Source organism: Hyaena hyaena, unplaced genomic scaffold (genome assembly GCF_003009895.1).
Source record: "Hyaena hyaena isolate Hyena2069 unplaced genomic scaffold, ASM300989v1 scaffold_510, whole genome shotgun sequence".
Classification (NCBI taxonomy): domain Eukaryota; kingdom Metazoa; phylum Chordata; class Mammalia; order Carnivora; family Hyaenidae; genus Hyaena; species Hyaena hyaena.
In genome coordinates this window covers 593,576-621,179 of record NW_024081141.1, presented here as the reverse complement: position 1 = coordinate 621,179, position 27,604 = coordinate 593,576, and the positions used below count along the sequence as shown (strand labels likewise).

General features: G+C 43.4%; 2 protein-coding genes across 12 annotated transcripts in view; one reads left to right on the top strand and one right to left on the bottom strand.

Annotated features, from left to right (window-relative positions):
• The first annotated feature begins 2,842 nt into the window (after positions 1 to 2,842).
• On the top strand, positions 2,843 to 24,445 carry PCBP2 (poly(rC) binding protein 2). Of its 11 annotated transcripts, none has more exons than XM_039255054.1 (15): positions 2,843 to 2,950; positions 5,298 to 5,440; positions 6,003 to 6,026; positions 6,117 to 6,149; positions 6,530 to 6,646; positions 8,138 to 8,269; positions 9,279 to 9,407; positions 10,677 to 10,751; positions 12,614 to 12,706; positions 13,829 to 13,870; positions 15,126 to 15,198; positions 15,687 to 15,725; positions 16,661 to 16,713; positions 17,602 to 17,771; positions 24,011 to 24,445. In XM_039255054.1, exons 2-15 carry the CDS (start codon positions 5,372 to 5,374, stop codon positions 24,045 to 24,047), a joined length of 1,086 nt encoding a protein of 361 aa, XP_039110985.1. In that variant the 5' UTR covers positions 2,843 to 2,950; positions 5,298 to 5,371; the 3' UTR covers positions 24,048 to 24,445. The 11 variants fall into 11 exon arrangements, with proteins under 11 accessions (XP_039110985.1, XP_039110983.1, XP_039110982.1 ...); XM_039255052.1 differs by having other exon boundaries at positions 10,665 to 10,751; XM_039255051.1 differs by having other exon boundaries at positions 10,665 to 10,751; positions 16,658 to 16,713.
• MAP3K12 (mitogen-activated protein kinase kinase kinase 12) overlaps positions 24,364 to 27,604 on the bottom strand; it is a 16,462-nt gene continuing 13,221 nt past the window's right edge. The window contains exons 11-14 of the mRNA XM_039255050.1: positions 26,893 to 27,514; positions 26,629 to 26,699; positions 26,270 to 26,543; positions 24,364 to 25,876 (exon numbers count right to left, since the gene is read on the bottom strand). Of these exons, the coding sequence (XP_039110981.1) occupies positions 25,778 to 25,876; positions 26,270 to 26,543; positions 26,629 to 26,699; positions 26,893 to 27,514 (1,066 nt within the window). The 3' untranslated portion in view covers positions 24,364 to 25,777. The remainder of the gene's footprint in view (positions 25,877 to 26,269; positions 26,544 to 26,628; positions 26,700 to 26,892; positions 27,515 to 27,604) is intronic.

Sequence of the window (27,604 nt, the reverse complement as noted above, 5' to 3'; positions counted from 1 at the left end):
CTTTGGGAAGCCATGCTAAGGATGATGTTATTTTATGAACTTTTATTTGATCATTGTTCTGCCTTCCACATTAGCGAGGACTTCTTGGATAGCCACTCACTTTCACCCCAGCTCACAGGGTCCCTGGAGTATAAATGACCCTAGTGTAAAATCTTGAGGTTAATCTGACCTTCTGCCTGGGCGTCACAGTATGCCTGCTCCTTAGTTTGATTTGAAATGTTACTGTCCTGGGCACCTGGTTGGTTCATTTGGAAGAGCATGTGACTCTTGATCTTGGGGTTGTGAGTTTAAGCCCCACATTGGATATAGAGATTACTTACGTAAATAAAAGTTAAAACAATTTTTTTTGAAATGTTATGTCCTAACATTTTCTTATTTCCTTTCCTCTTGGTATTTGGTCTGCCCCCTTGCCTTTCCAAGTACAGACTTCTTTTTATTTCCTCTTTTTAAAAAAAAATGTTTATTTTTGAGAGAGAGAGCATGAGCGGGAATGGGGGAGGAACAGAAAAAGAGGGGGACAGAGGATCTGAAGCTGGGTCTGTGCTTACAGCAGTGAGCCTGATGTAGAGCTCGAACTCACAAACTGTGAGATCATGACCTGGGCCAAAGTCAAGACGCTTAATCAACTGAGCCATCCAGGTGCCCCACTTCTTTTTATTTCTATCTCATGTTGTTTCTAATGTCCCCCGCCCCTGAGGCACTGGAATACCCAAGCTGTATTTTCCATTTTGGAAAGCTGTTCTTCAGATGACTCCACTGAATTGGGGTTGCCCAATAAAACTTACTAATATTAAGGCCAGAACTGATACCTAAAAGACTTGAGCAAGGTTCAGGAATAACCCTATATTTGCTCTCTCTTATTTTCTTCTCTTATTTTGTCTTATTCCCTGCCAGAGCTTTTCTCTGTGTGTGTGCGTGTGTGTAGTTTTGTTTTTTTTTTCACCGAGAGTTTTAATATGGAAATTTACAGACATCCACAGGAGTAGAGAAAGCAGTTTAATGAACACCTATATTCCCATCACCTAGCCTCAGTAATTATCAACATTTTGCCAATCTTGTTCCATTCCACATCATATTGTTTCCAATTTTTATTGTAAAAAGTACTTTTTTTAATGTTTTATTTTTATTTCTGAGAGAAAGAGAGACACAGCATGAGCAGGGGTGGGTCAGAGAGAGAGGGAGACACAGAATCCGAAACAGGCTCCAGGCTCTGAGCTAGCTGTCAGCATAGAGCCCGATGCGGGCTCCTGAATTATGAGATCATGACCTGAGCCAAAGTCGGACATTTAACCAACTGAGCCACCCAGGTGCCCCTAAAAATTACTTCTTAAGAGTTTAAAAACAGTACAGTGATTACCTGTAAACTGACCACCCATACTAACCACTAGGTAACATTTTCCTATATTTGCTTCAATATACCTACGTGAATCATTTCAAAGACTGTTGCATACATCATGACCCATCCTCCATAAATATTTCATCATGTACCTCCTAAACAGCATTTCTCCTACATAACCACAATTCCATGATCACACTTAAGAAAATTAACAATACTTCCTAATATTAGCTGATATTCAGTTTGAGTTTCCTCAGTTGTCCCCAAAATGTCTTATATAGCTATTTAAAAATAAGAAACAAGATCCATACCTTATGGTTGTTATTTCCTTTTAAATTTCTTTTTCTTCTCATTCACCTCTTCCTCCTCCTTTTTTATTACATCGCCTTGTTAAAGAGCCTGGGGAGGTTGTCTTGCAAACCGTCCAGCATTCTGAATTTGCTGATTATCTTTTTGCAGTGTGATGTATTTTACTTATTCCTTTATATTTCATAAATTTTCCATACGTTGCAAATTTGTTGTAGAAGTTGATTAGATTAAGATTAAGGGCTTATGACAAGAGTAGTTAATAGATGATACTAGGTGTTTATTGTATCTCATCAAGGACCACATAATGTCAAAGTTGTCCTGCTATTAGTGAGGCAAAGTTTGATCACTGAAACAACTTTTTACTTAAAGTTTTGATGTTTGACAACACTGGCCTGAATGAATTATTTCATTTTTGGGTTGCAAAATGAATGGTGATTTTCTAACTCTTTCATTCTTTCTACATTTATTGGATGGAACTCTTAAAAAAAAAAGAATTTTCCCTTAACGGATGAATTACATTCTTCCTAAGAGAGAGTAAATGCTCAATTCTTTCCTTTTAGTTACTAATTTTCAGAGTAAGGAATTGGTTTAAAAGTTGCCTTCAGTGTGGCAAATTAGTTTTTTTTAATCTTTCTCTTATTTAAGTATCACTGTAGACTACTAGGTTTTTCCCATCTCTTTTCATTCTCCTTACCCATCCCTTTTCCCACTTGTCTCCCTTTTTCCATGGCGACTGCCAACTCTCTCCGTACTCACACCTGGGATTTCCAATCTGTCCGCTAGGGGACACTAGCTTCCTCCCCGTTCCTACGCTGCCGCTCTATCATAGGTTTGGCCATCTGCTACCAGGTGTTGTCTCGTTGGTGCCGACGCTGTCCACGGAGCCGCTCTAGGCTGTTGGGAGGCCGTCCGCATTGCGTAGGGAAGGTTTGGACGACGCAGTCGCCTCGCCGGCCCCCGGGGCGGTTAGCGCTTCCGGGGTCGGAGGGTGCGCGGGGTTGAAAGCGGGCCGCTCCGCCCCGTCCCCCTCCCAGACCAGCAGAGGCAGCAGCCGGAGCAGCCGCAGCCTGCGCCCTCTCCCGCCCGCCCGCCCTCCGCCCGCCCGCCCGCCCTCCGCCGCCCTCCACCCGCCCCGGGGTCTCTTTCCCCCTTCCTCCTCCTCCTCCTCCTCCCCCCCCTTCCTCCTCCGCCCGCCCGCGGGGCCCCCCTCGCCTTCCCGCCCGCCCCTATTGTTCCGCCCCCGGCCTCCCGCCCTTCCCCTTCCCGCCCGCTCCCCTTTTCCCCTCAGTCGCCTCGCGCCTGCAGGTAAGCTTCAAAATTCTCCCTCCGCCCTCGGCTGTAGCTTTCTTTCCGCTCTTGCCATCTTTCTCTGCGGGCTCCGGTCCTCGTCACGAGCCCCGGCCTCGCGTAGTACCGCGTGAGCGCCTACCCCCTCAGTTGGCCTGGCCGGCCATTCACGCGAGGCCCTGGCTCAGGCGCGGCCTAGTAGGCCTCGCGCAAGGCCTACCCCCCTCCCCCCGCCTTTTCCCGGTGGCGGCTGCGCAGGAGTCAAGGAGGGCGCGCGCGCGGTAGGGGGGGCGGCGGTGGATTTGTTGGTTGAAGGGGGTGGGGGGAGGCGATGGCCGGCTTGCTGGCCGGGCGGGTGAGCGCGGCTCCCCGCGGGGGTCAGGCGCTGGCGCAGCCACACGAGGAGGCGCTACTAGCCCGGCCCCTCCCCCTGGATCGCAGCGCCCCCCCCCGACCGAACCGTTTATTTTTTTTCCCTTCTCTCTTTTCTGGTGGAGGGATGGGGGGGGCATTTTTTAATTGGAAAATCCTTGGATAACCGAGGGGAGGGGGGCTGCGGAGTTAAAGAAAGGGTAAACGGGCTCCCAGTTACCGAGTTATTCAGGACGTTCTCTCGGGGTAACGAATTTTGAAATTACAAAATGACTGCCGCTGTAGACCCAGGCCGAGCTATTTATAGGAGAAGGGGTAATGGACTGCAGGATTAACAGCTGGATTTCTGGGATTGGGTACATTTCTATTAACCTAGTCGGGAGAGAAATGACAGGGATTTCTTGGATGTTTGGAGTTAGAAATGCACCTCTCTGCCTTAATCAAGAAATGGCTTTCTAATAGGTTTTCAGTGTTCTTGCTGTTTTGAACTTGTGTTACTGTGGTATTTGTAAAGTGACTCCAGTTACATTTATTTGAATGGGGATAAAGAGTTAAAGTGCCAGTTTTTTTTCTCTATCTTATTAAAAAGTCATTCTTAAAGAGTTAACTGCTTCCCCCTCCGCCCCCAGCATTGTTGTTTTTCCCTGAGTGAAAAGTGTTGAATTCTGGGATTTTGCCAACAATTAATTCTATTTTGACAGTGGGGGAATGAGGTGCCTTGGGGATGTAAAGTCTTGTCTTTTAAATAATCATATTCTGGAGGTAACTGAGGCAGCTTGCCATATACAGAATGAATCTGGCAGCAGCTTAAACACTTTAAATGTTTAGGGATAGGCTTTGTATTAGAACAAAGTTAAAACGATGGCTGGTTTGAGAAGGGGGAACTAGCTGTAGGAGAGAGATCGTTGATGTTGACTTTGAAGGGATGTTGCTAAAAATGTCCCTGGTGAAATTTATCAACTTTGGAGAACCTTTTTAAAGCTAACACCCTTAGGTCCTAAGGAGGTATCGTAGGAAAAGGTATATTCAAAAACATATTCTCTTTCTACTAGTAGTTATTCCAAAATGTTTGGAACATTGTTTCAGAGGGTAGGTGGGGAAAGAGCTTTCTCTGTAGGAAAGGTTTATTCCTGCTGTTTCTTAAGGCAACTATACAATAAATTTTTAGCAATACAGTTTTAGTGTCATTGTTTTCTTTGGAAGAAAATTTAAGATTTAATAGATTTGAGTAAAGGTGGAGTGGTAACAAAGAATACACAGAAGCAAGGCAAATTTTCAAATATGAGTGATTATCAAGTTGGGTCAGGAGAGAGGATGAGAGAAAGGACTCAGGATGTACCTATGCATTGAGCCTTTTCCCAAAGAGGAGTATGGAATCCCAGCCTTCATAGAAGGTTTTTCAGATAGTGCCATTTTCAGTGAGGTTGTTGATTTAAATCTTATTAAAATTATTTGGTGTCATCTATCAACATTTGAAATTGTAACGTGAACTACATCTCAATTTTTTAAATTTAGAAATTGCTACAAGTGAGAAAATGTGTTCTTGCTTTTAACCTGAGCCTGGGAAGCTACCTAATAGGGAAGCAAAAGGCCATCTGCCTCTCTATAGTTGGTTAGTTTGAGGTCTGGCCTCATGATTTCCAGGTGTTTCTGTATGCTGTCAAATCTTATTTTGTTGAAGGACAACTGGTGCACCTTCAGCAGTTCCTTTGCATCCATTGCCGATTGAAGGAATCTTCCTCCTTCTGAGAGTCAGCGGAAACCTTACCATTAAGGACAGCCGACTGAAGTCTCCTTGCATACTTTTAACAGAACCTGAGCTGTAAATGGTTGTCATTAGTGCACTTGTGCTGGGATGTATACAAGCTTGCCAACTGATAGGCTGTCATTTAAGGAATAGAGCCAGAACACATTGATAATGGTGAAAATGACTTTGGGAACTATTTTTCCTATTGTTTTTCTCGCGCTGATTTTGGTCGTGTTTGCATTTCAGTTTTTGGCTTTCACCCCCACCAGTGACCAAAGACTTGACCACTCAAAGTCCAGCTCCCCAGAACACTGCTCGACATGGACACCGGTGTGATTGAAGGTGGATTAAATGTCACTCTCACCATCCGGCTACTTATGCATGGAAAGGTATGCACCAGCTTGGGAAACTGGGTCATAGTAACTGCTCGGGGAGAGGCCAGGAAGAGAGGGCATGCATCTTGGAGCTCATCAGATTAGCACTGTGGGGCATCTGGCTTTAGCACTCCTCTATCAGTAGATGAGAATGTAGTGGGGAAAATGGACAGACTTGAGTAGGAAGCTCCACTGAGCAGGAAAGGCTTACCTAAGGGATGGAGCCAAAGACTCTCATACCTGGATAATAAGATTTTTCTCATGGAGGTTGGTGTAGCTTGTGATAAATAGATTACCTCTGCTCATACTATTGTGGGAAACTACAGATTTGGTACTGTAAAAAATAAGTTATATTAAACACAGAGTAGCATTGGGTCACTTCTGCATCATTATTCCTTCAGTATTCTTTGGTACTGTTTATCATTGCTCATTTTTGAGCAAAGAAAAGAGTAAACTTACCTACTTCTCTTCCCAGTAAATCTGAGTTTTTCCATTGTTTTGGAGAGTTAAAAATTCCTTTTCATGATATAAACACTTCGAGTTTCCTCTTATTTGACTCTAGTTTTCTCCATTGCAGGAAGTTGGCAGTATCATCGGAAAGGTAAGACAGTTTCACTTCAACTCTAATTACTGTTTAGTTAGTCTTGGTTGAATAGTGGTTAGAGCTCACTCTGGACTTTTCCTCTTACAGAAAGGAGAATCAGTTAAGAAGATGCGTGAGGAGGTGAGTTAACAGGGGGTTCGGTGGGGAAGCCAGTTTAAGGCTTGTTAAAAAGCTTTTAAAGGCAAAATTTTTCTTTAATGAGTGATTAGAAGGGGGATGGTTTCAATAGGAGAATCTGATGTTTTTCTGGCTTGGTTATTAGTAATTATGTACTATGGTGGGAAATGCAGTTCCAGTACGTCTCAATTCATTCAAGCCTTAAGGCAGCTTCTGTGGAGCTGTGGAGGGGAAACATGAGCAATGTTTGAAATGCTGAAATCGCCTTGTGTCAAGATCATATAGGCAGCTGCCTTGGTCATCTTATTTGGGAGGGACTGAATTCTCTGTATGTTCAGATCTTTTTGTCTATTTAACCTCTTGGCTTTGTTTTTTTAATCCAGAGTGGTGCACGTATCAACATCTCAGAAGGGAATTGTCCTGAGAGAATTATCACTTTGGCTGGACCCACTAATGCCATCTTCAAAGCCTTTGCTATGATCATTGACAAACTGGAAGAGGTTCGTTGTTTTCACTCATTTCCCCCCACCCCTGTCTTCGTTTTAAAGTGAAGATAGCTTAATGATTTTCTAAGAGCTTTCTAAATTCAAGGCCAGACTGGATCATAAATCTGTAAATGGGTCCTTTGCTCTCCCCTTCAGTGTTCCCAAAATTTGATCATAAGTCACTTGAATCATTAAAAGGAGTAGCTTGACTATTACTGGGGATGTGTAAAAAACTAGCGTCTTTTATTTTTATTTTTTATTTTTTTGACCAGTAGTTTTTGAAGGTATGATGCTACTGCATTGGTGAACTTCGTGTTCTCTTATAGTTGAATGAACTTAAATAAATATGCTTTTGTTAGGTGCCCTGATGAACACTAATACATGAAATAAATAACATATTTTTCAACCCTGGGTGCAGTACATTTTTAAGAAATTCAGTCTGTTAACTTTGTGTCAGAATTATACTTGGAGGGAGGGCATATGTTTTATAGGTTTTCAGAAGCAAAATATCAATGCCAGAGATTTTTTGGCAGAAAGAAGCTTTGTTTTTTGTTTCTTTGTTCAGCAAGATCCTTCAACCTTCAGGCACTGAATAACCATTGCCCTAGGTCTTCAGCCTCCTCCCCCTCTTCAGTAATGCTGCTAATCATGCATTTGACACCACAGGCAGAGGAGAGCTCCTGGCTGCTACTTGGTTGGTGGTTGGATACTTAATGGTGCCTGAAATTTTATCCTGGCCAAGATCAGAAATGTTATCTTTTGACCTACAAGGCCCTGCTAATCCAGAGCCTGCAGCTTAAAAAATATTCAGAAATTTATTCGTACTTTAACGTGTCCTTGACTTTAGGGGCTTATGTTTAAGCACTTTTCAGGTCTAGCTACTACATAGAGATTAGGCTGAGAAGTGATGTTTAAACCACTTAATCTTCAGAGGGCTAAATTTAACTAGGCTAAAACCATGACTTTTTGGATGTAGCATATTATGGGAAAGACAGTGGGCTTTGGGGTCAGTACAGTCTTTTATCAAATCTACAACTGTTTAGATGTGATTGGGACGAGTACTTGGTCTCAATTTCATTATCTGTATAATGGTGATGTTGCCAAGAAATTAAAACTGATAAATAGAAATACCCTGCTTAATCTTTCTAATTTTCTATGAGGACAGAATTGGTTATTTGAATTCAGGGCTGCATTGTTTCATCTTAATGTTTTAATTTGGATTTTGATATTGTTTCCTTTTGCAGTCAATTCTAATTTCCAAAATAAATAACCCTTTTTTCCTCGATGAAAGAAACTGCATTTAGGGATAATCAGAAAGTTTCTAGGTGTTTTTATCTTTAAAGAAGTAGTTGTTTTGGGGATAGAGGGGGCAATGTTTGAACTCTTGTTGATGATAGACCATGACGTGAAACATCCCTTATAAGGTTAAATGGTTCTTATATAGTAGTTATGGGTCCCAGGGATCTGCTTAAACTTAGATTCTTGTGTTAAAATTTCTTTTTGAAGGACATCAGCAGCTCTATGACCAATAGCACAGCTGCCAGTAGACCCCCAGTAACCCTGAGGCTGGTGGTCCCTGCTAGTCAGTGTGGCTCTCTCATTGGGAAAGGTGGTTGCAAGATCAAGGAAATACGAGAGGTTGGTAACTTTTGTGGTCCTGAAAATGTTAATTATTTTAAATATGGCTTCCTCTGTTAATAGCTCTTAGTATGGCTTGGAAAAGTTCACATTTGCAGTGAAAGTTATTATTGAAGTAGTAGTGCTAGACAATTATGATTTAGTTGTGCATTGGGAGGAAAAGTATTATACAGTTGATATATGTATATAATGTGGAGGAGTCTTTTTGTTTTTGTTTTTTTTTTTTATAATTCATATATCTTAACAATAAGACAGAACGTTAACCAGAATTTCTAACTGTTGCATATGGTCTGTTTCCCTTTTTCATTTGGCAACTTGTCCATGAGACTGTGCTTTTTTGTTTGTCTAAAGAGATTAGAGTTTGATATATAATAGTGGCCAATAATTTTCTTTGGCCAAACACCTAAATAACAAAGGGAAAACAGGAAAGTATATTAGGGTGTAGTTGTAATCCTGCTCCCTTTTAGACTGGAATTCAGACTGAATTATGGAAGCTTTTAGTAGTATCTGGAGGTTACTGAATTGGATATTGGAATGAAATTTGAATGGCTCCTAAAGGAGTTTTCGGGAGCATATTGTACATGCTACAAGAGCAGGGATTTTGGCTTTGTTGATGTATTCCAACAAACTGGAATGGTGCCTGATGCATAGAATGGGCGTTATATAAATATTTGTTTAATAAGAGAATGAAAAGTGGGTGATGTTTGTGGGGACTTTGATGGCTCATGAAGCTGTCATTAGCTGAAAGGAAACTGTCTAGTTGGACCTTTTTCTTGAGAGCAGCTTAAATTTAGGCTGTTACTGACTTTCAGAGGCTAATTTATTTATAACTGTGATTAAACAGTTCTATCTGGAATAAGGGAAGAGTGGGAAGGGAGGATATAAAGGGTAAAATAGGAGATGGGATAGTATCTCTGCTGCTCTTTAGACTCTAAAATTGCTGCTTGAGGAATTGGAAGAGCATGAATTGTTTATCTCTGATTTTTAAAAATTTCTTTCTACCCCAAAGAGTACAGGGGCACAGGTCCAGGTGGCAGGGGATATGCTCCCCAACTCAACTGAGCGGGCCATCACTATTGCTGGCATTCCTCAATCCATCATTGAGTGCGTGAAACAGATCTGCGTGGTCATGTTGGAGGTAAGCCCTCAGGCTCATGCTGAGAATGGGGGGAGGGTGATTCTAGGGAGACAGACTGATCTATATTTAGTGAGACTAGAATTAGGTGAAGCAGTTAGAAGCCTCCAGTGGGGGTGGGGAAGAGGTTCCCTGAGTTCATATTTTCCTCCCCCCAGCTTTGACTTTTCTTATAGTCTGAGCAAAAATAGAAACTGCTAAGCAGCCGTGATCTTTTGGTTTACAGCAATTCTAGCAGGGTTGGTAGGGGAAGATTCACTACTTGGCCTGAGTGGACAAAAGATATAACTGGGTTCCAGAGAAACCGGGGTGTTTTTTTTGTTTTGTTTTGTTTTGTTTTTTTTAGTTTGTTTTTGAGACAGAGACACAGAGCATGAGTGGGGGAGGGGCAGAGAGAGAGGAAGACACATAATCTGAAACAGGCTCCAGGCTCTGAGCTGTCAGCACAGAGCCTGATGGTGGGCTCGAACCCATGAACCATGAGATCTGACCTGAGCCGAAGTCGGATGCTTAACCAACTGAGCCACCCAGGCGCCCCAGAGAAACCGAGTTTTTTAAGTTGCCTTTGGATTACAATATTTCGGCTGTAGGCAAATTTGACATATCCTTCAAATTAATTTCCATGTTTTAAAGCAAGATTATATTCAAGATATTTCTGTAGGAAAAAAACTTAGCCATAATGGTGTTTATGAGGTCCTGGTAGTATATGCTATTCAGTTAAAACAAGAATAGCAAAATTAAGGGAAAATAAAACATTTAGAATTGCTGTTGAGATGTTACTATACTCATGATGAAAGAAAGAATTTTCAAGTAGAATTTAGAAAAATGTTGATTGAGCCTTTGAACTATTTACTGACCATGTATATTTTTTCAGGCATAACATTTGGGTACATTATTTTTGGCTTCATTTCCTATTTAGGCCAAAACGTAAGATCTTAAATTATCAACTACATATGTACGCATAGAGGTGTGTCATGTTCATTAGGTTTATTTGAAAACATGGAAATAATGCGTAAATTATTACAGGGGAATCTGCCTTGATGAGAATTAGTGTGAGCTGTGTAGTCCACGGACCCATCTTACTGCTTTAAAGGCAATTAACTGCAGATGATTTGAGATTAGATCTAGCCAGAGACAACGTTGGTAGGTGAGGGGATGGAAATTATAATACAGTTTTTAATTTAACTGACCTGTGTGAGCTTAAGCCACACAGCTGAAGCAGCTTTGAAACCTTATCTCTTTTTGTTTTTTTCCCCTCTGACTCTCTCCCAGTCCCCCCCGAAGGGCGTGACCATCCCGTACCGGCCCAAGCCGTCCAGTTCTCCAGTCATCTTTGCAGGTGGTCAGGTAAGAAAATTCTTATTGGTGGGCTAGAATGAACAAGGATTATGTTTGAAATGTCAACTTTGCCAGCAGCACACCAGGCCACTCTGCATGCTTGCTGAAACCTGTACTCTGGCCATAGTTTGACCTGCTTTTAGTTTTATTTTTTGTACTTGAGAAAGCTCTGTATGCCAAGCCCTTACGTAATTTTTAGCAGGCAATGGGAGTTTTGTAGGCACTCGGAAGAGGTAATTTACTTGGTAATTTAAGGTGGGTTGGGTTAGAAGAAAGGGTTAAATTGCCTTGGTGTCAGTACTTCTCTCCCTACCCCCCACCCCCACCCCATCCATGCTTTTTAATGAGTGGGGTGTTCTTTAGAGGTCTAAATAAAAGTAGCAAAGAACTGGACCTCTGAAGGAGATTCTGGATGGTGGTCTCAAAATTGGGGGGTCCTGAACTTGAGTGTCCTACAAACTTCCCCTCCCCCTCCCCCCCACCTCACCTCCCCTACTCCTACCCCTTCACTCCTGAGTTCCAGTGTGTTGTTTCCCCAGGCTCTTAACCTCATAAGCTGGTTTGAGGCATAACCACATGGCATAACTGAAACCAGCCCGGGGTAAGGGTTCAGTGTGCAAGAATAGAAGGGGGAGAGCATGTTGGGCTGTGGTGCTATGACCTTTGGTGTTAGAGTAAGAACACCAAAGCACCCCCTTGGCCTCTCTCTGCTTCACCCACCTAACACTCTTGATCTTTGGCACATGGTTTATTCTGAAGTTAGATTTTTATGACAAGAGCATGGGTCAGAACCATGGTAGTTTTATGCTTTGTTGGTTAGTATTTGAGGAGTAGGTAGGTTAGTTTTTTAAATGTTGGGGTTCAGGTTGAAATAGTGACCTTCATTTTGGTGGCTGCCAAAGCAAGCAAGTACATTGCTCAAAATGCCTTTTCCCAAAGAGGGGCTGGCCTGTTCTAAGCACACTTACTCAATTAGTTCCATCTTGTGTTTGAATTGGGGGAAGCCTAAACGAAGTCCATCTCATTCACATTCTATTTTGAGTTGGCATAAAACTGAACAAGATTTTGGGGACTTAGTTTGTCATGTGCTTCTGGGAGCTTTCACAAGAAATTAATTATGTCAACAATATTGAGACAGTTTAGTACCTTGCTTTATAGAAACTGGATTGGTCAAAGGGTTCCAACAGTCTGGATAGGCAGGCAGGATAAACAAAGGCCCAGAGTCAGTATAGCAAGGAGGCGTAGCCTTAGGAGTTTTCCCTTCTCCCCCAGGAACTCCAGGTTCCTGCTCTTCTGGATACTTCCACTCCCATTTGGGATTATATAAAGAGTCCCTTGCTGCATAGCGGCAATCCTCTATAATTCTTTATTTCCCTTTCCTTTCCTCCTCTTTCCACCTCCCCCTTCTTACCTCTTTGCTTCCCCCCACCCCCACCCTTTATTCAGTTGACCACCCTCTAAAGGCTTGCAGCTTCTTTCATGAGTGGCCCTTATTATTCCCATGGGCCTTTTTAAATGGACCAATTTATGCAACGTCCACAGATGGACCTGTATCTTTTGTTCCTTTGTGACAAAAGTGGGCTCTATAGGGGTTCAACTTAATCCCACATTGACCAGTAGCTGGCATCAGCTCTGTTGCCCCACCCCTTCATTCTTACTGAAAATAGCCCAATTGTGCAGTGTGATACCTGCCACAAGGTAACTTTTTTTTTTTTTTTAATTCACTGATTGCAGCTCGTTTCAAATTGTGTCGTGAGCTCCTTTTTAAAGGAAAAGAAAAAATTAAACAACTTTTTTTGTGTGAATTTCATGCTGGTGACAAGGTGCCGGATTGACAGCCCTGGAGACTGAAATCCTCTATTTATCCACAGGACAGGTACAGCACAGGCAGCGACAGTGCGAGCTTTCCCCACACCACCCCGTCCATGTGCCTCAACCCTGACCTGGAGGGACCACCTCTAGAGGTGAGAGGGGATGTTCAGTCTCCAAGGCTCACTCAATCCTTCCGCCTCAGCCGAGACTGCCAACACGCGGGGGGCCAGTGGCGCTGGTGATTTTTATGCTGTGGACACCACCTGTCCACGGGGACCTGGACTGACCCCCCCCACCTCATTTCACACAGGCCGCGTAGCCCACCAGATGGTAACACCAACTCTCTTTTTTTTTCTTTTTTCCTTTTTTTTCCTTTTTTTTTCCTTTTTTTTTTTTTTTTTGTTGTTGTTCAACCCTTCTTCCCCATCTCCCACTCTTCCTATCCCATTTTCACCTTCCCACCCCCACCTGGGTGCACTTTTGGGGGTACTGGCCACTGTGATGTGAAAAGCTTCACATCCTTTTAACCAGCCACTCCTTTCCCTCCCTTCCTGTTCCTTCTTGTCCCCCACCCCATTGCCCTGAAGACCCAGCTCCCTTTTCGGAGGTGATGGTGTGGGGGGGAGGAGGGTGTAGTGGGAGCTGCAAGTGCCTTTTATGGAGGGGGAGGTGGGAGAAGGTGCAGGATTTAGAACACAGTGAGTTATTTATTTGCATTCCTATGATCAGCTCCCTAGTGTCAGGGACTAAGCCAGCTTCCAGAGCACTTAAGGTCTTTAGGCAACTGTAGAAAAAAATAAGTAGGGAAAGAAAGGCAAGTGTTAAAGAACATGCCATGTAGGTTGATACAGATATGAACACTCATGTCATCATGATTGGTATAAGCGTTGGGGTGGTTGAGGGTAGAGACCATTTTCCTCCTTGGCTTTCTTGTACAGAGGGAGAAAGAAGGGGGCTTGGTCAATCGAGGCATTGCTTAATCCCACTTCCCACCTTTTCATTAAGAAACAAATGTGTATTTTGCCTTTGATTGCAGGGAACTTGGCTCCCTTGATAGGCTTCCTGGAATAAGTCATCATATTTAGGTTTCAAAGAAAGCCAACTCATGTCTGACTGTATTTGTGAGATACCATCTACTGCCTCAGTCTGTGGCCTCCCCCATCTCTAGTTCAACTCTGGCTTCCTGGCTAGTTGAAATCTGTCTCCCCCTCTCCCGCTGGGTGGCTGTCCCTGATTGGTTTTTTTTAATAGGAACTGTTTTCCTCCTTTTGTAGGCCTATACCATTCAAGGACAGTATGCCATTCCACAGCCAGATGTAAGTTTTGTTTTCACTTCTTGTTTTGAAAAGCTCCCTCTCCCATCCAAAATTGTCTCACTCTTTCTTCCACATAGGCAGAAGTGAGTTGGGTCTTAAGCATATGGAGTATTGTTTTCCTCGCAAGGTGAACCCCATCTTTTGGCCCTTAAATAAACTCTAATCAGGGCATAGTAGCACTTTGTTTGCCTTCTGATATTATAATCACTGGAAATTATAATCCAGCAGATTATTAGATTCTATTTTATTCTGTTTTCCACATTACTGTGTCTAAAAGAGAAATGTTCCATGGTGTATTATCATTTGTTATTCCAGGGCACAGTCTAAATTGACAGTGGACAGACTGCATCTCTTCATGGAGTCCTTCTGTGGGGGAGGAGGGGGAGGTTGGGTTTCCCTTGGGTACTGTACTCCTCAGTTTGAGGTGACAATTGAAAAAGCCTCAGGAGGGGCGAAAAGGGGCTTATTTGCACAGGGAAGAATAAGAAGCTGAATATTGGGATTCAACTTCATAAAACCTTTCTTGCCACTAAAAACTACTTAAAAGTAATGGTATTCAGATTTCGTTTAAGGGCATTTTCTTTCTGCACTTTGCTCTGTCATTACTAACCTTTTCAGGTGTCGAGCATTAGACTTGGGATCTTGGGTTTGGTTCTTGGTTAGTGTTTGGCCCAAGAGAGAAACTAGCCTTGAGGAGGGATTGTTTTATAACAGCCAGGATAGTACACATAGGTGAAGAAGAAAAGCTGTAGAAATCTGTTGGTGAGGGGGTGCTGAGCCCAGTTTGGTTTCATCTTAATCTTTCTCCTCCTTGCAGTCTCCCTGCCCCCTCATCTCCTTCCCTCCTCCTGATACTGACAGAACCCTGCATGGTGTGTTTCCCTAGCACCACTGCACAGTTTGTTTACCTAGCCTGTCTGTGCTTGTCCCTGGGGCAACTGTTGCAATGGCTGCAAACACCTTCATTAAGTAGCCCACAAGGGGATGGTTGTTGGCCGGGTGCTGCTGCTTTTCTTTTCACACACCCAAAATGCATTCATTCTCCTGTACTGGTGCCCTTTCTATTTCTAACCCTTAGCTTCATATTTTGCCCATCCCCAGGATTATGGTATAAGCCCCATCTTCATCCTATGTTGTAGTTGAGTAGTAGAGTCAACTCTGGGGATCAGGAGCTCTGCATTTTCTAATTTGAATGTCCATGAACCCTGGCTCTCTTACTCTTCTAATGCCAACCTCTCCTGTTTCCTCCCTGCAGTTGACCAAGCTGCACCAGTTGGCAATGCAACAGTCTCATTTTCCCATGACGCATGGCAACACCGGATTCAGTGGTATGGATACCTCAGTGTTTATTTCTGTAAGGTGTAGTGCAAGACAGAGGCCAGCCCCAAGGTCTCAGTTTGACATCTGTTTAAAACATACTTCGTTACCCAGCATCCTGCTGGTTTAAACTTGCCTGTCTTCTATCGCTAAACTGAAAGAGGTAATGTGTTTGTTAACTTGGTTTTCATTTGGGGTGAGTTATTCTTAAAAAAGCCCTGGAAGGTTTGGGGTGAGGTCTGGGGATGCTTGTCAGGCAAAGGGTAGGCTGGTATTTCTTCTAACCCATCCTCACTGCTGCCCCTTTGATCTGATTGGCACCCCCTTTCTCTCCACCAGCTATTCACAGATCTGGGTAGAGAATCCATTTGTGCCAAATTGTGTAGTTTTTGTTTTTGTTTTATTTTGTTTTTGGGGTTTTTTTTTCTGTATAAGGAATAACTTGTCCGATAGGGTTAGGATGAGACCACCAAACTCATTTTCACTTGTATCTTAACAGGCATTGAATCCAGCTCTCCAGAGGTGAAAGGCTATTGGGGTAATGATTAAAAAAAAAAATCTGTAGTATTCTACTGTTATATTAATAAACTGGTGGGAGTCTTGTTTCACTGCCCATGACATACCAGCAACATGCACATGGCAGAAAGGAGCTGAGAGAGCAAAGGGGTGGGCCTGGTGCCCCTGAGGGTCCCTTGATGGATCTGGCCAACCCCCTTCTAAAAATGTTTAGCAGCCACAACTGAGAGCAAGACTAGCTTTGAGAGTTAACTAGCTGACCTGGTCGGGTCCAGGTGTTAGTATTACTGATGGGTATGAGTGTTTGCTAATGGGATTTTTTTCTTTTTCTTTGGAAAACAAAAATAAAAAAATTACTGAGCAATTGAGCAAAAGACAGGGAATAAATCTGGAGAAATAAACTTCCCTCACCTGGCTGCCATTTCATTCTCTCTGACCTTCAAGTGTAGGTTAGGATTGGGGGAGGTGTTAATCTGATACAGGTATATTTAAAGCAACTCTGCATGTCTGCCAAAAGTCCATGGTACCCAGTAACAGGCATGATATTGGCACTGGTGCTAGTGAGCATCAGGTGAGATAAAATTGGAACACAACAGCAGCAGGAAATCCTAAGCAGAAAAGGGGAGCAGTGCAGAAGGACTTGGTTAGATTTTGGTCCTTTTTGAGTACTACATTCCCTTGCCCCTTGCTTCCATCCCCTTACATGCTAATAATAGGCTGGGCTTTGCAGGAAATGGCATGAAATCAGCTCTTCTGAGTGTACAGAAGAACCTTTCCAGCATTATTTCTGTACCCTTTCCCCCTCTTTCCTCTTTGGAGGCATCCAAGTTAGTGATGAATCCCAACAGCCAATGCTGGGTTTCCAGTTTATTTCCTTCTGTTAGGTTAATGTGCAAATCAGTTGGGGGATTGTATGCTTTGCATTGAACTTCCTTGCTCTCTTCTGTCTTTTAGCAGGTTTGGATGCATCTGCTCAGACTACTTCTCATGAACTCACCATTCCAAACGATGTAAGTATAGTTCATAGGGTTTCATGGGATAAAAATAAGACTGTTGACGCAGGGTCATGCCACTTTTAAGACCTAGGGAAGGAAGTGGGCTTTTTTAAGATCCCAAATTAAAAATTTTAAAGTATGTAGATTCTTGAATAAAAACTGGAGAATATGATAAAACTATTGTGTTACAGTTTCATGAGGCAGAAAGAGCCTTTTTGTTTCAGATATAAATTCCCCTAATTGCCTTGGTTTCTTGTATAATCTGAAGCCTTATTGCTTAAAGTAGTAGTTGATAATTCTACGTTGTCCAACACAATAATCACTAAACACATGTGGCTATTTAAATTGTGAGACTAATAAACTCAGTTTCTCAGTCTCGTTAGCTACACTGTGTTCAATATCATGTTATTAGTGTGTATCAGACAGTATGAATGCAGACCAATTTTTTACTTTTCTGAAGGCAAAAGCATTAGAAATTAGCCAGAATTCTTACTAGTGTATTATAATGGTAATCCTAGCAGGATGAATTTAGGCACCTTGGTTGACAAAAACCAGAGACCTTTATTATCCCTTGCCATAATAAACTGATTTATTATCATTTTGGCTTTGTTTTATTTTGTCTAGTTAGTACCCTGAGGGAGTGAGCTAATGCTACTAGGAGTCAGTCCACTGAGAGTTGGCTCTGACCTGTTAGTGGTCAGACAAAACAATAGGACAAGAATTGAGATGCAGTCTATAACTTAGGTTTTTAAATCAGGAGTATGTGAGTAGAACGCAGATAAGTAGTTTCTGTTCCCATTATTGTGGACCCAAGCTATGAAAGGCTGGAGGGATAGGGTGGAATTTTTGGACCTAGCCATGCAACTCTTAATTTGGTCTGCCTTGTTGTTTTTCTTCCTTAAGTTGATTGGCTGCATAATCGGGCGTCAAGGCGCCAAAATCAATGAGATCCGTCAGATGTCTGGGGCGCAGATCAAAATTGCGAACCCAGTGGAAGGATCTACTGATAGGCAGGTTACCATCACTGGATCTGCTGCCAGCATTAGCCTGGCTCAATATCTAATCAATGTCAGGTAAGGGTTCCCTCCTTGCCTTTTGTCTTATTGATGGCAACACAAGTAATGTGTGTTTTGGGGAAAGCTAGTGTATTACTAAATGTGGGAGTTGGGAGGGGAGTGGGGATGGGTGGAGAGGACAATAAAGTTTTAAGTCTAGCCCTACTTTAATCCAGTCTTAGTGTAATAGAAAAAGTAACCAGATTGTAACATTTGAATGGGGGAGGGGAATAGAAGGCTTGGATTTGTTTTGCTGTTTTTCGGAGTGGAAAGGGTTATGTTTTCACTAGGAGGATAGTGCTCTGACTAGAGCACACATAGTGACTTAAAACCAAATGTAGGTCTTTTGCTGTGCGTATCAAAGATGAATATTTCTTTGATTGGGTTTAGTCCCAAAGCGCCCTAATTGATCTAAGGAAAATGTAGTGTTGACAGCAAGGTAGTTTCTTGGAAGCAGCCATTATTACCATTCTCAAAACATCCATTTTTCTCAAATTGCAAATGTGTTCTTTTGTTCACAGCTTGCAGGAAAGGGGAGGCACAGGCTTGAGAATATTTCAGATATGTCTAGTGTGTTTTCTTTTTTTCCCCGCCACCATCTCATACCTTAATGACTTCCTGAGGTTTCATTTTTCTTACCAAACCTAGCTGGTGTTACCACACACTATAGTTGTAGCAGGACCATGTCCCTTGGGCATCCTACAAAACGTTTATATTTCTTGCTTTCTCAGCACTTGTGCTTAAGTCCTGTTTTTAATTGCTTACTAACATTCTAAGCCAGTTAGCCCATTGTGCAAGGAGCTCAGCCATCCTTTTTATGTAGATTTTTGTCTACTTGTCATTTACTTCTGTCATAACTATTCAGTCTTTGTTGCACACAAAAGGTGTTCAGAGTTCTTGAATCTAGTTGCAGGGGAAAGGAATTCATAGGAATGAAGTCTGTTACATTTACACTCACTGACTTTGTGTTTATTCCACTGTCTTTTATCTCCTGGTTAAGAATTTATCAATTTCCCAGTGGTTTTGACTTTTGTCTTAATTAAGCCTTTTAATGCTGTGAGGTATTTACTAGTATTTATGTAGAAAAGACTATTCTGTGTCTAGATCTGCTTTCTTCAGCTACCAAGCACATCAGATTCTTAACATTTCAGTGTGAAATGGTAGTAAACTTTCTGCACAGGCTGTTTGCAAAGGTTTATCTTGTTTCTAATTGGGGTGTGGGAAGGAGTTAAGTGGTGAGAATCATGTTCTTGGAAGCTGGAGATGGCTTTCTTCTGCTTTGGGTAGGCTTGCTCTGAATATTGTCAGATAGTGCTTAAATGGAAGCAGTTTGTTTGACTCCAGTACTTGGGTCAGTGTCTACATTGTAAGGAACCAGAACTTCTCCACCAGTGTTTCCTGATTCAGTCACTCTTTTGAGCATCATCCTTGTTTTACTCAATGGCTGGCTGTTTAGGGTCATCCTATTTAATGAAACTGTCCAAACTATGGATTTGTGTTACAACTTTTTAAAGCTTCATTTAACATCAAAGACTACATGCACAAAGCTTACTTTTCACTTGTCCATCTTGGCCCAGTTTGAATGCAGAAAGCAAACTGGTTTTACTACCAGGCAAGAAAGATTTCTCTGTTTTCAGTAGTGCAGTCGGAGTGTTTCTTCTGTCAGTGTGAGTCCTCTCTGTATTCCCCCGCTTTATCGATTGTAAGAGTCTCTGGACTTCTGGTAAACAAAATGGAATCTTAAGAGGAGGGTCCCTGCCCTTGTGGGGCGGGTTGACCAGACAATTGTCAGCAAATACTGCAGTTCTGCTATGGAAACATGCAGGCATTTGGGAGCTGCCAGGTCATTACTGTTATTTAGAGTTTATTTTAGGAATAGAGGCATATTTTTACATTCTTAAGTGAGTTTTTCGGCCGTGCAGGAGTATGTTCCAATTCCGTAAGAAGTATGATCAGTTAAAAACAAGGCTTTTTTTTCTCACCTCTCCTCCTACCAGAAATGAAGCTTTCCTAGTTCTTATCTATACTTCTGTTCTCAGCATTTTTCTTTGAAAATGCTACATTCTTTGAAGTTTTGAAATTAGTGACCTACTTTGGTTTCTTGTCCTTTCCTGTCCTAATATATTGGGTAGTTTGCTGTAGAGATAGAAGCAGACTTCAATACTAGGGAAAGGTTTTTCTAATTCTATACAGTAACATTCCACAGCTTCACAAGTGATTGGTGGGTGAGAGACATTTGTTCTGATACAAGTATTCTTTCATTTTCTACTTTGAAATCCTTTCTGATTCCTGGGTTGGATCCATGTGTCAGATACACAGAAGTGTGCTCGGTGTGATTTCTTTTCTGTCTGTCAGCTTTTCCTTCACCACAGCAGTTTTAAATAGCATCATGGAATGGAATTTGGCAAAGTATACATTTTTAGAGGGCGGGACACAGACTTAAAGAAGGGCAGCTTATCACAAGTTGGTATTAGGTCTTCCTAATTTGCAACCAGAGGCACTTAACTGATAACAAGCAGTTTTTGTCCTGTACTTTTTCCCTTTTGTGGTCTTCCCTTCCACCCACCCTTTTTTTTTGTTCCTTTTTTTCCTCTGTTACAGTTTAGAAAACGCTAAACCCTCCTCCCAGGCAGCCTCCGTCACGATCCCTGATCACCTCAGCATCAACCTCTCTCAACCCTCCACCCCTTCTTCTTCTTCTTCCTCCTCCACCACCACCCCCTCGCTCGCCACAGCGGGGACCTCCGACGCACCCTCCAGCCTCCCCAACCCTCTTCCGACCGCCCCTTGTGTCTCCAGTCTGCTTGGCATGAAACCCATCCCTCTCCTGGCTCTAAATGTTGTGTCTGCTGCTAAGGGTACCGGGGCTTCAGCTACCACCACCACCACTTCTGCCGTGCCATGTGTAACTAACAAACTGAAAGGCGAGAAACAGAGATTCTCCCCCTACTGATTGAATACCTTGAGGCACCCCCTCAAGTATTTCTTGGTTTATTTTGTTTTTCTTTGTTAACATTGGTGAGAACCAAACAATTGTGAGCTTGTGACCGTTTCCTTTTTACTATTTTGGGAATAACAGGGTGGGGGTGGGGGCAATGGTAACCTGGGGCTAGGTTTAGGCCATTTCATCAGAGTGCCTGTTTCAGAGTCTGACTTGTTGAATTCTTTATCTAGAGCCACAGTTCTTGCTCTTCTTTTTCATTCTGTTACTTTTTTGTAGTTTTATTCTGCATTGCAATATAACAATGTGTTAGGCTCTGTGTTAATGAATAAAAGCTTCTCCGTTAACTTTTTTTTTTTTAAATTATTTAATGGTTATCAGCAGGCCTTCTTGGCCAGATTTGTGTTTCTAGCTGTAATAAAGTTGCCACAGTAAGACCTTTAGTTGATTGTGTGCTGTGAAGGGTAAAGGGGTGGGAGCTTGTGGCCTGTGGCTACTCAACTTAGGGAGTCTATAAAACTGACTCTGGCCTGTTTGTATCCCTAATTAATTTAGTTTTAGTCCTTTGTCATTCCCCACAAAAGGAGATGGGCCTGTAGCAGATAAATCCTGAGGGTCTTCCATTAAGATTTTTTAGTGAAGAACATTTTCTCTGACTTCTCAGATCCCTTACCTTGCCATTAGCATCAGGTAACAAGGGTGTCCATCCCAGGCTTGTTTCCTCTGGTTAGTGGTTATTTTGAGGATCTTTTACAGAACATACATATAAAGAAGTTACTTCTTTACCTAGAATGAGGAGGCAAGTTGGAAAAAGTCCAGTAAAGTTTGCTGGCTTTTGTCTTCATTCCTCTGAATGAGAATTACCCCTCTTCCTCTGACACTGGGTAAATCTTGGACAAGCAACTATAATATCACCCAGAATTTGACAGGAAATTCTTAAAATAACCCTGTTTAAGTCCCTTTACCCTTCCTTCCATTCCCTGTCCACCCTTCTGTCTCCCACCAGCCCTGTCATGAACTGAGAATTACAAACTTAGATTTAGAAGGAACCTTTAAGGTCAGTTATAACTCAACAATCCACTGGCTTTATCAGATTTTTTTTTTTTAAAAAAAGCCTTGGAAAATTTAAATTCGCAGATCGCATGAGTGATTAGTCAGCACTAACAGCTTTACTTTCCTCAAGTGTACTTTTATCTCCCTCAAGCCTTATTTTATCCCAAGATCACAGCTCTGTCTCTTCAAAAGACTAAAAATGCTGTAGAAATGGTGTAATGGCAGAAGGCCTCTGATAGCCTTCCATTCAACCTGAATGCATATGGTTCTTCCTAAGGCGTTAGAGAACTAGTGTAGAAACCCTCCTCCCCCCCACCCCAAATGATCTTTTCCCACATCCCATTTGGCTTACAGTGTTAAAAACAACAACAACTAATTGCTTTTAAGTGTTGGAGTGTATTATCTCCTGCCATTGTGGTCCCTCAATCCCAGATTGGCCCTATGAATTAGTGTTAGCATGTCCCAAGTCTTCATGAAGGACCAGAGGAGCAACCTGTCCAGGTAGTTTTTCTTGTTAGTTGCTGACTGCTCCTTTATCATTTGGTCCAGCTTTCCCTTAATAAGCTGCTTTCTGTAGTTAGGACTTAATTTTGCTGGTACCATCTCCCCCCCCAGAGACCTGGTTTCTATGTTATCTAGTTTTTGATTAGAAGGCCTCTTTACCCAATGAGTATTCCTTAAAGGAGAGCTGTGGGGAAGGAAGCAGATGTTTGAGGTTTTAGCTGCCACCACCACCTCCAAAGGTACTTGGTGTTCAATTTTTTTGAACTTTTCAAACTTCTCAGATCTACCATGTGGACCTTCTATCACAGAGTCCTTAGCATGATGCTTCGGTTGGGTTTTCCCTTTCTGCCCCTTCTACACCCCCTCCCCCAATTAATGCTTAGGCTCTGTAAATGCTGGGTAGTTCTTTTTGAGCTCTTTTTGGTGCCACAGCATCGTCACCTTCTTGCATGAACTTGCTTTCTTTGGGTCCTGAATCTAAACTGTTTCTAGCAGCTCCTTTCCTGAAAATTCCCTCCTCACTAAACTCTTTCGTTCAGCGCTTACTTTTTATATTGCCCTAGGTCATCCTGTTTTTAGGTGGGCAAGAATCAGCCCCCTTAAAGAACTATTCCCCTTTATGCTGAGGAAGAAGTACAATTTCAGACTTAAAATTAAATACAGGTTTGTAGTTGAAGGACCTATTTCCTGGATCTTGGGTGTCCTCATCACCCCCTCTCCCTGTCAGACCAGCCTTTGGGTGTGGCTTTGTTGTGGAAGGGATAGAGATGGCAAAGTACCATTCATTTTCTTTTGACTAGATACACAAGTAGGTTATGCCAGTCAGTTCAACATTTTTATGAACTAAATTTAGGAATTGAAACTGAGTCTTACACTTAGTTCTGTTCAAAGTGGGAGCTAAGACTTGCTGACTATGCAGTAATCAGTGAAGCGGACTAAATGCCTAAATACTTTTCCTTCAGAGCTCAAAACTGGGTTCCCGGACCCTAAGTGATATTTTTGAGACAGAAAGCATTTTAGCTGGGTACGTTTGGGTGGAAAGTTTAGCTTAATTAAGGAGACCAAAGGTTTTCGGAGCTTCTAGAATGAACTGGGGAGTTGTTGAAACATTATGTTGGCTTCTACTTTTTTAAGTCCTGAAAACTATAGGTTGAATATAATTCTTGATCCATACTTAATTATACTTGGCTGTTCCCTTTTTAACAGCCCCTAGCGTTTAGAATTACATTCTCTTAATAGGAGTAACCTTCATAATGCTAGAAAAACCCAGGACTGACTGAAGTCTTTTTTTAAGTTTCAACATTGGCCTCATGAGGCTACTTTCAGATAAATGTTTCCTAAGCTGCTTGCTATCAGTAGCTTGGGAGGAGCTAAAATAAGCTCGGCAGTAAAGAAAGAAAAGTTGCTTCCATGTATTGTGAGCCTGTAAGAGGAGGTTTTCGTGTGTGGCGTATTTTTGGAAAGCATTTAACATCTCCCACAAATATTCCAAAGAGCATCATTAGACGAACACCCACAGTTGGTAACCAGAGTCTGTTTCCTTCTGTTCTGAGGTGATTTGGCTCAGGAAGACTGGATGGCACGGGTTACAGGCTCATGGTACCAAGTACCAATCCAACCAATCTTCAAGTATTTCCCTCGACACTGAAACACTGTATACTCCTTTACATCTCACCAACTAGGCTAACAGTTCTTGGAGGTGAGGTGCAGCTGGGCATTCAGCAAACTAACTTTGAGTTGTTTATTTTTTGTGTTACAGGCTTTCCTCGGAGACGGGTGGCATGGGGAGCAGCTAGAACAATGCAGATTCATCCATAATCCCTTTCTGCTGTTCACCACCACCCATGATCCATCTGTGTAGTTTCTGAACAGTCAGCGATTCCAGGTTTTAAATAGTTTGTAAATTTTCAGTTTCTACACACTTTATCATCCACTCGTGATTTTTTAATTAAAGCGTTTTAATTCCTTTCTCTGTTCAGCTGTTAATGCTGAGATCCATATTTAGTTTTATAAGCTTCTCCCTCCCCCTTTTTTTTTTGGCTCATGAATTTTTTTTTTTCTGTTTGTCATGGAAATGTAAGAGTGGAATATTAATACATTTCAGTTTAGTTCTGTAATGTCAGGAATTTTTCAAAAAAATTAAAAGATGGACTGGAGCTTTTTCTTTGTGAATAGAAACTGGATGCCACAGTGATTCATGTGGGTTTTATTCCTGTTGTCTTGCCGTTCTCTCTGCACCTTTTATGCCTCAAAAGACAGGGACCCTGCTTAGGTTTTGAATATAAGCCTTTATTCCAGTTAAGATGTTTTCTTCTGTTTTACCACTCCATCATTTTTTCTGTAGCCCTTGATCCAATTTTCCCTTGAGCCTTCATTGCAAAGTGATCTAATAGCTGTTGCAAGCTGGTTGTGTGCCCTTTGTCCGAAAGTTTTCCTAGGACTTGTCTGCAGAGAGTAGGCAAGCACTTCCACTGGAGGGGCGGGGGGTGGGGAAGGATGCACATGTGTACTTGGGAAGTAGTTGGATGCGTGTGATGTGACTGGGATTCAGGTTGCTGGGCATGTCTGTTCCATCCTTGGCCAAGCTAAAAATCAGTTTCCTGTTTTGAATTCATTTACAGTTCTCTTCATAAAAATGGGTGTTATAACAGTTTCTGTCCTTTTACTAAAGTCCTTTAGAAAAATGTACCTGTTCCCATTTTCGCAGATAATTTTAGGTTGGAACTTTTAAGTAAATAAACCACCACATAAAAGGAGAGAATAACCTGTCCAGACTCCTCAGGTAATGTATGGAGCCTAAGGCTACCACATGACCATGTGTGCTACCCCGTACATTCACCAAAAAAACCCTCAACAGCTGGGCCTGCATGGAGTGGTTATATTTTAAGATTTTTCACAGGGGTTACAATATGACAGTCCCCACCCCAATCAGGCACCAGGATAAAAGCAGGGACTTAAAACAACATCCCATTTCTTCAGCCTGAGCCGTCACATGCTTTCACAATCTCCTAAACTCCCCCTAGGCCCTAAGCCAGGGCTTGGGCAGAGAAATGGAGGGACAAAGAAATTAGTTACATTGCCACCTGAGAAACCTCAGAGGGGAGGACCCAGCCTTAGCCTCCCTCCTCCCAAGTGCAAAATGTGTAAACAGAGTAAACGGGGGGGGGGGGGGGGGAAGAAGTGCAGTCTAAGTGGCTCCCTTTCCTCCTCCCCAGGGTCAGGGGGGAAAGTATAGAGGAACATAAGAGGCAAGTTTGGCTTGTGTATTGCCTTACCGCTTGCTGAACATAACGGGGTGAAGCAGGAAGGGGCCAGTTTGCCCGCACCCACAGCTCTAGGGTAGTGCTTGTCCTTCACTTCCACAGCTGCCGGTATCCCTAGAGTTTTATCAGGTGAGTTGGTCAGGGGTCAGACTCCCTTGAGCCTGACTTAAGGCTGGGACAGCCCCATCTTTCTCTGTTGATTATGTGGCGCTTATATATTATTTATATAAATATTTCTCTATGTACAGGAATAAGAGTGGCTTTCATGGAGGGAGGGAGGCTGGAGGCTGCAAGGTTTCACCACTGTTGGAGTTGTCCAGTTCAGTGCTGTCACAGTCTGAGTCCTCAGAATTGCGAGGGCCCTGTGAAGAGTAGAAACGCGGTGAGGTGAGGCGAGGCATCTCTTGGCATTACAAATAAAATCGATTCTTTCAGGATCCTCACTGGGGTTTCTGTAATAGCCAGCAGTTCAGACTGCGCTGCTTCAGATCAAGGCACCAGACTCTGGTTTCAGGACTGCTCTCGGCTGCAATTTATACATACAAGCCACACTACTAACCTACTAACCATACGATGTGCTCTATACTAGGGCCTCTCAAATTCTACCACGTGGATATTTGCTCTTTGGTGTGGGCGGAACTGGGACTTGGAGGCTAAATACTTCTCTTTCTGGCCTCTCCTCGCTCCTATGTAACCAGTAGGTCCCAAATGACCAAGCATCTGCTCCTTAATACCTAGCTGTTTCTGTGACTTACCTGCTCCCCTCTGGGTAGTTCCTGGGGTGGGATGGATGAGGAGCTGGGTTCGGGGCCAGGAACCACCTCTGAAGCAGGTGGGTCCAGTGGGATTTCGGAGCCCTGGGAACACATGTCATCCGACCGTTCGTCTGGCCGCTCATCAGTGTTGGTACTGCCAACTTCAGGTGTGCCACTGGGAGAAGGCTCACTGGCTGTGCCCTCCTCCCCATCAGATGGGTTCTCTGAGCTGAAGGTGGATAGTGACTGGCGCATGTTCAGACCCTGGGGCCACCTGCATGTTGGGGAGGCAGGGGCTACAGTCAGCACACCTTGCAGCTCAAAAAGCATGACTGTCATTACCCTCCTGTGTCACTCACCTCTGGCTTGATGTCAGTTCTACTTCACTGTCCACCTCTCCTTCCTCTTCCTCTGATGAGATGCCACGTTTCTGCAGGAGAGATGAGGGGACTGTGGTCAAAAGAGGGAAGATGTCAGCAAGGACCCAGGAGAAGGGAACACAATCATAAGGGTTAAGTGGGGAATGGTTTAAGATGAAGACCTAATACGGAAGTGAGTTATGGACGTGGGTCCCAGGGAGAACAAGGAGAGGGGAAGAGCCTAGGAACCACCCCATACTTTACCTGGCTTCGGGTGACAGCAGCCCTGTACAGCAGTGCAGCTGGGGTCAAGTGTTGGGACCCAGCCCGGCTTCCTCCCCGTCCCGCCGTCCCTTCCCTTCCAGTTCCCAGCAGCCCCACGTCACCAGGCCCTACTGGTGGAGGTGGCTCCCCTTTGGCTCCCCCAGGTGAATCTGGGCTGGTGGAGCCAGGAGCTGAGCCCTCACTCGGCGGGGTGTCTCCCCGGGCTGGAGGGGGTGAGCCAGGATCCCCAGCTCCCCCTGTGGCCCCTCGGCCCCGGGCTCCCAGTGCTGCTGACAGCAGATCCGGGGACGATGACGACATCTTTCGTAGCAGGAGGTCATGGTGGAGCCCACGGAGGGCTGGAGGGCAGGCCTCCCAGGCTGAGGGTCCCCCTCCTAGCCCCCCTGGGCTTCCTGGTCCCCCAGGTTCATGGGGCGGCAAAGTTGCACGAAGCCCAGGCAAGTCTCCGCAGCTGCCCTTGGCGCTGGCCTTGCGGTGACGAGTTTTCCCACGGCGAGTCCGCCCTGGTGAGGGAGGGCCCTTAGGACACCCAGGAAGCCCCACCCCACTCAGGGCAGCATCAAGTTTAGGTAGCAAAGATTCAGTCTTGAGGATATCTGGCCTGGGGGGGGGGGGTAGGAGGGAAAAAGTACAAGTCTGAGATTCGCAAATTTACCAACTGAAAGCCCTCCCTAACTTTGGGTAGTACGGA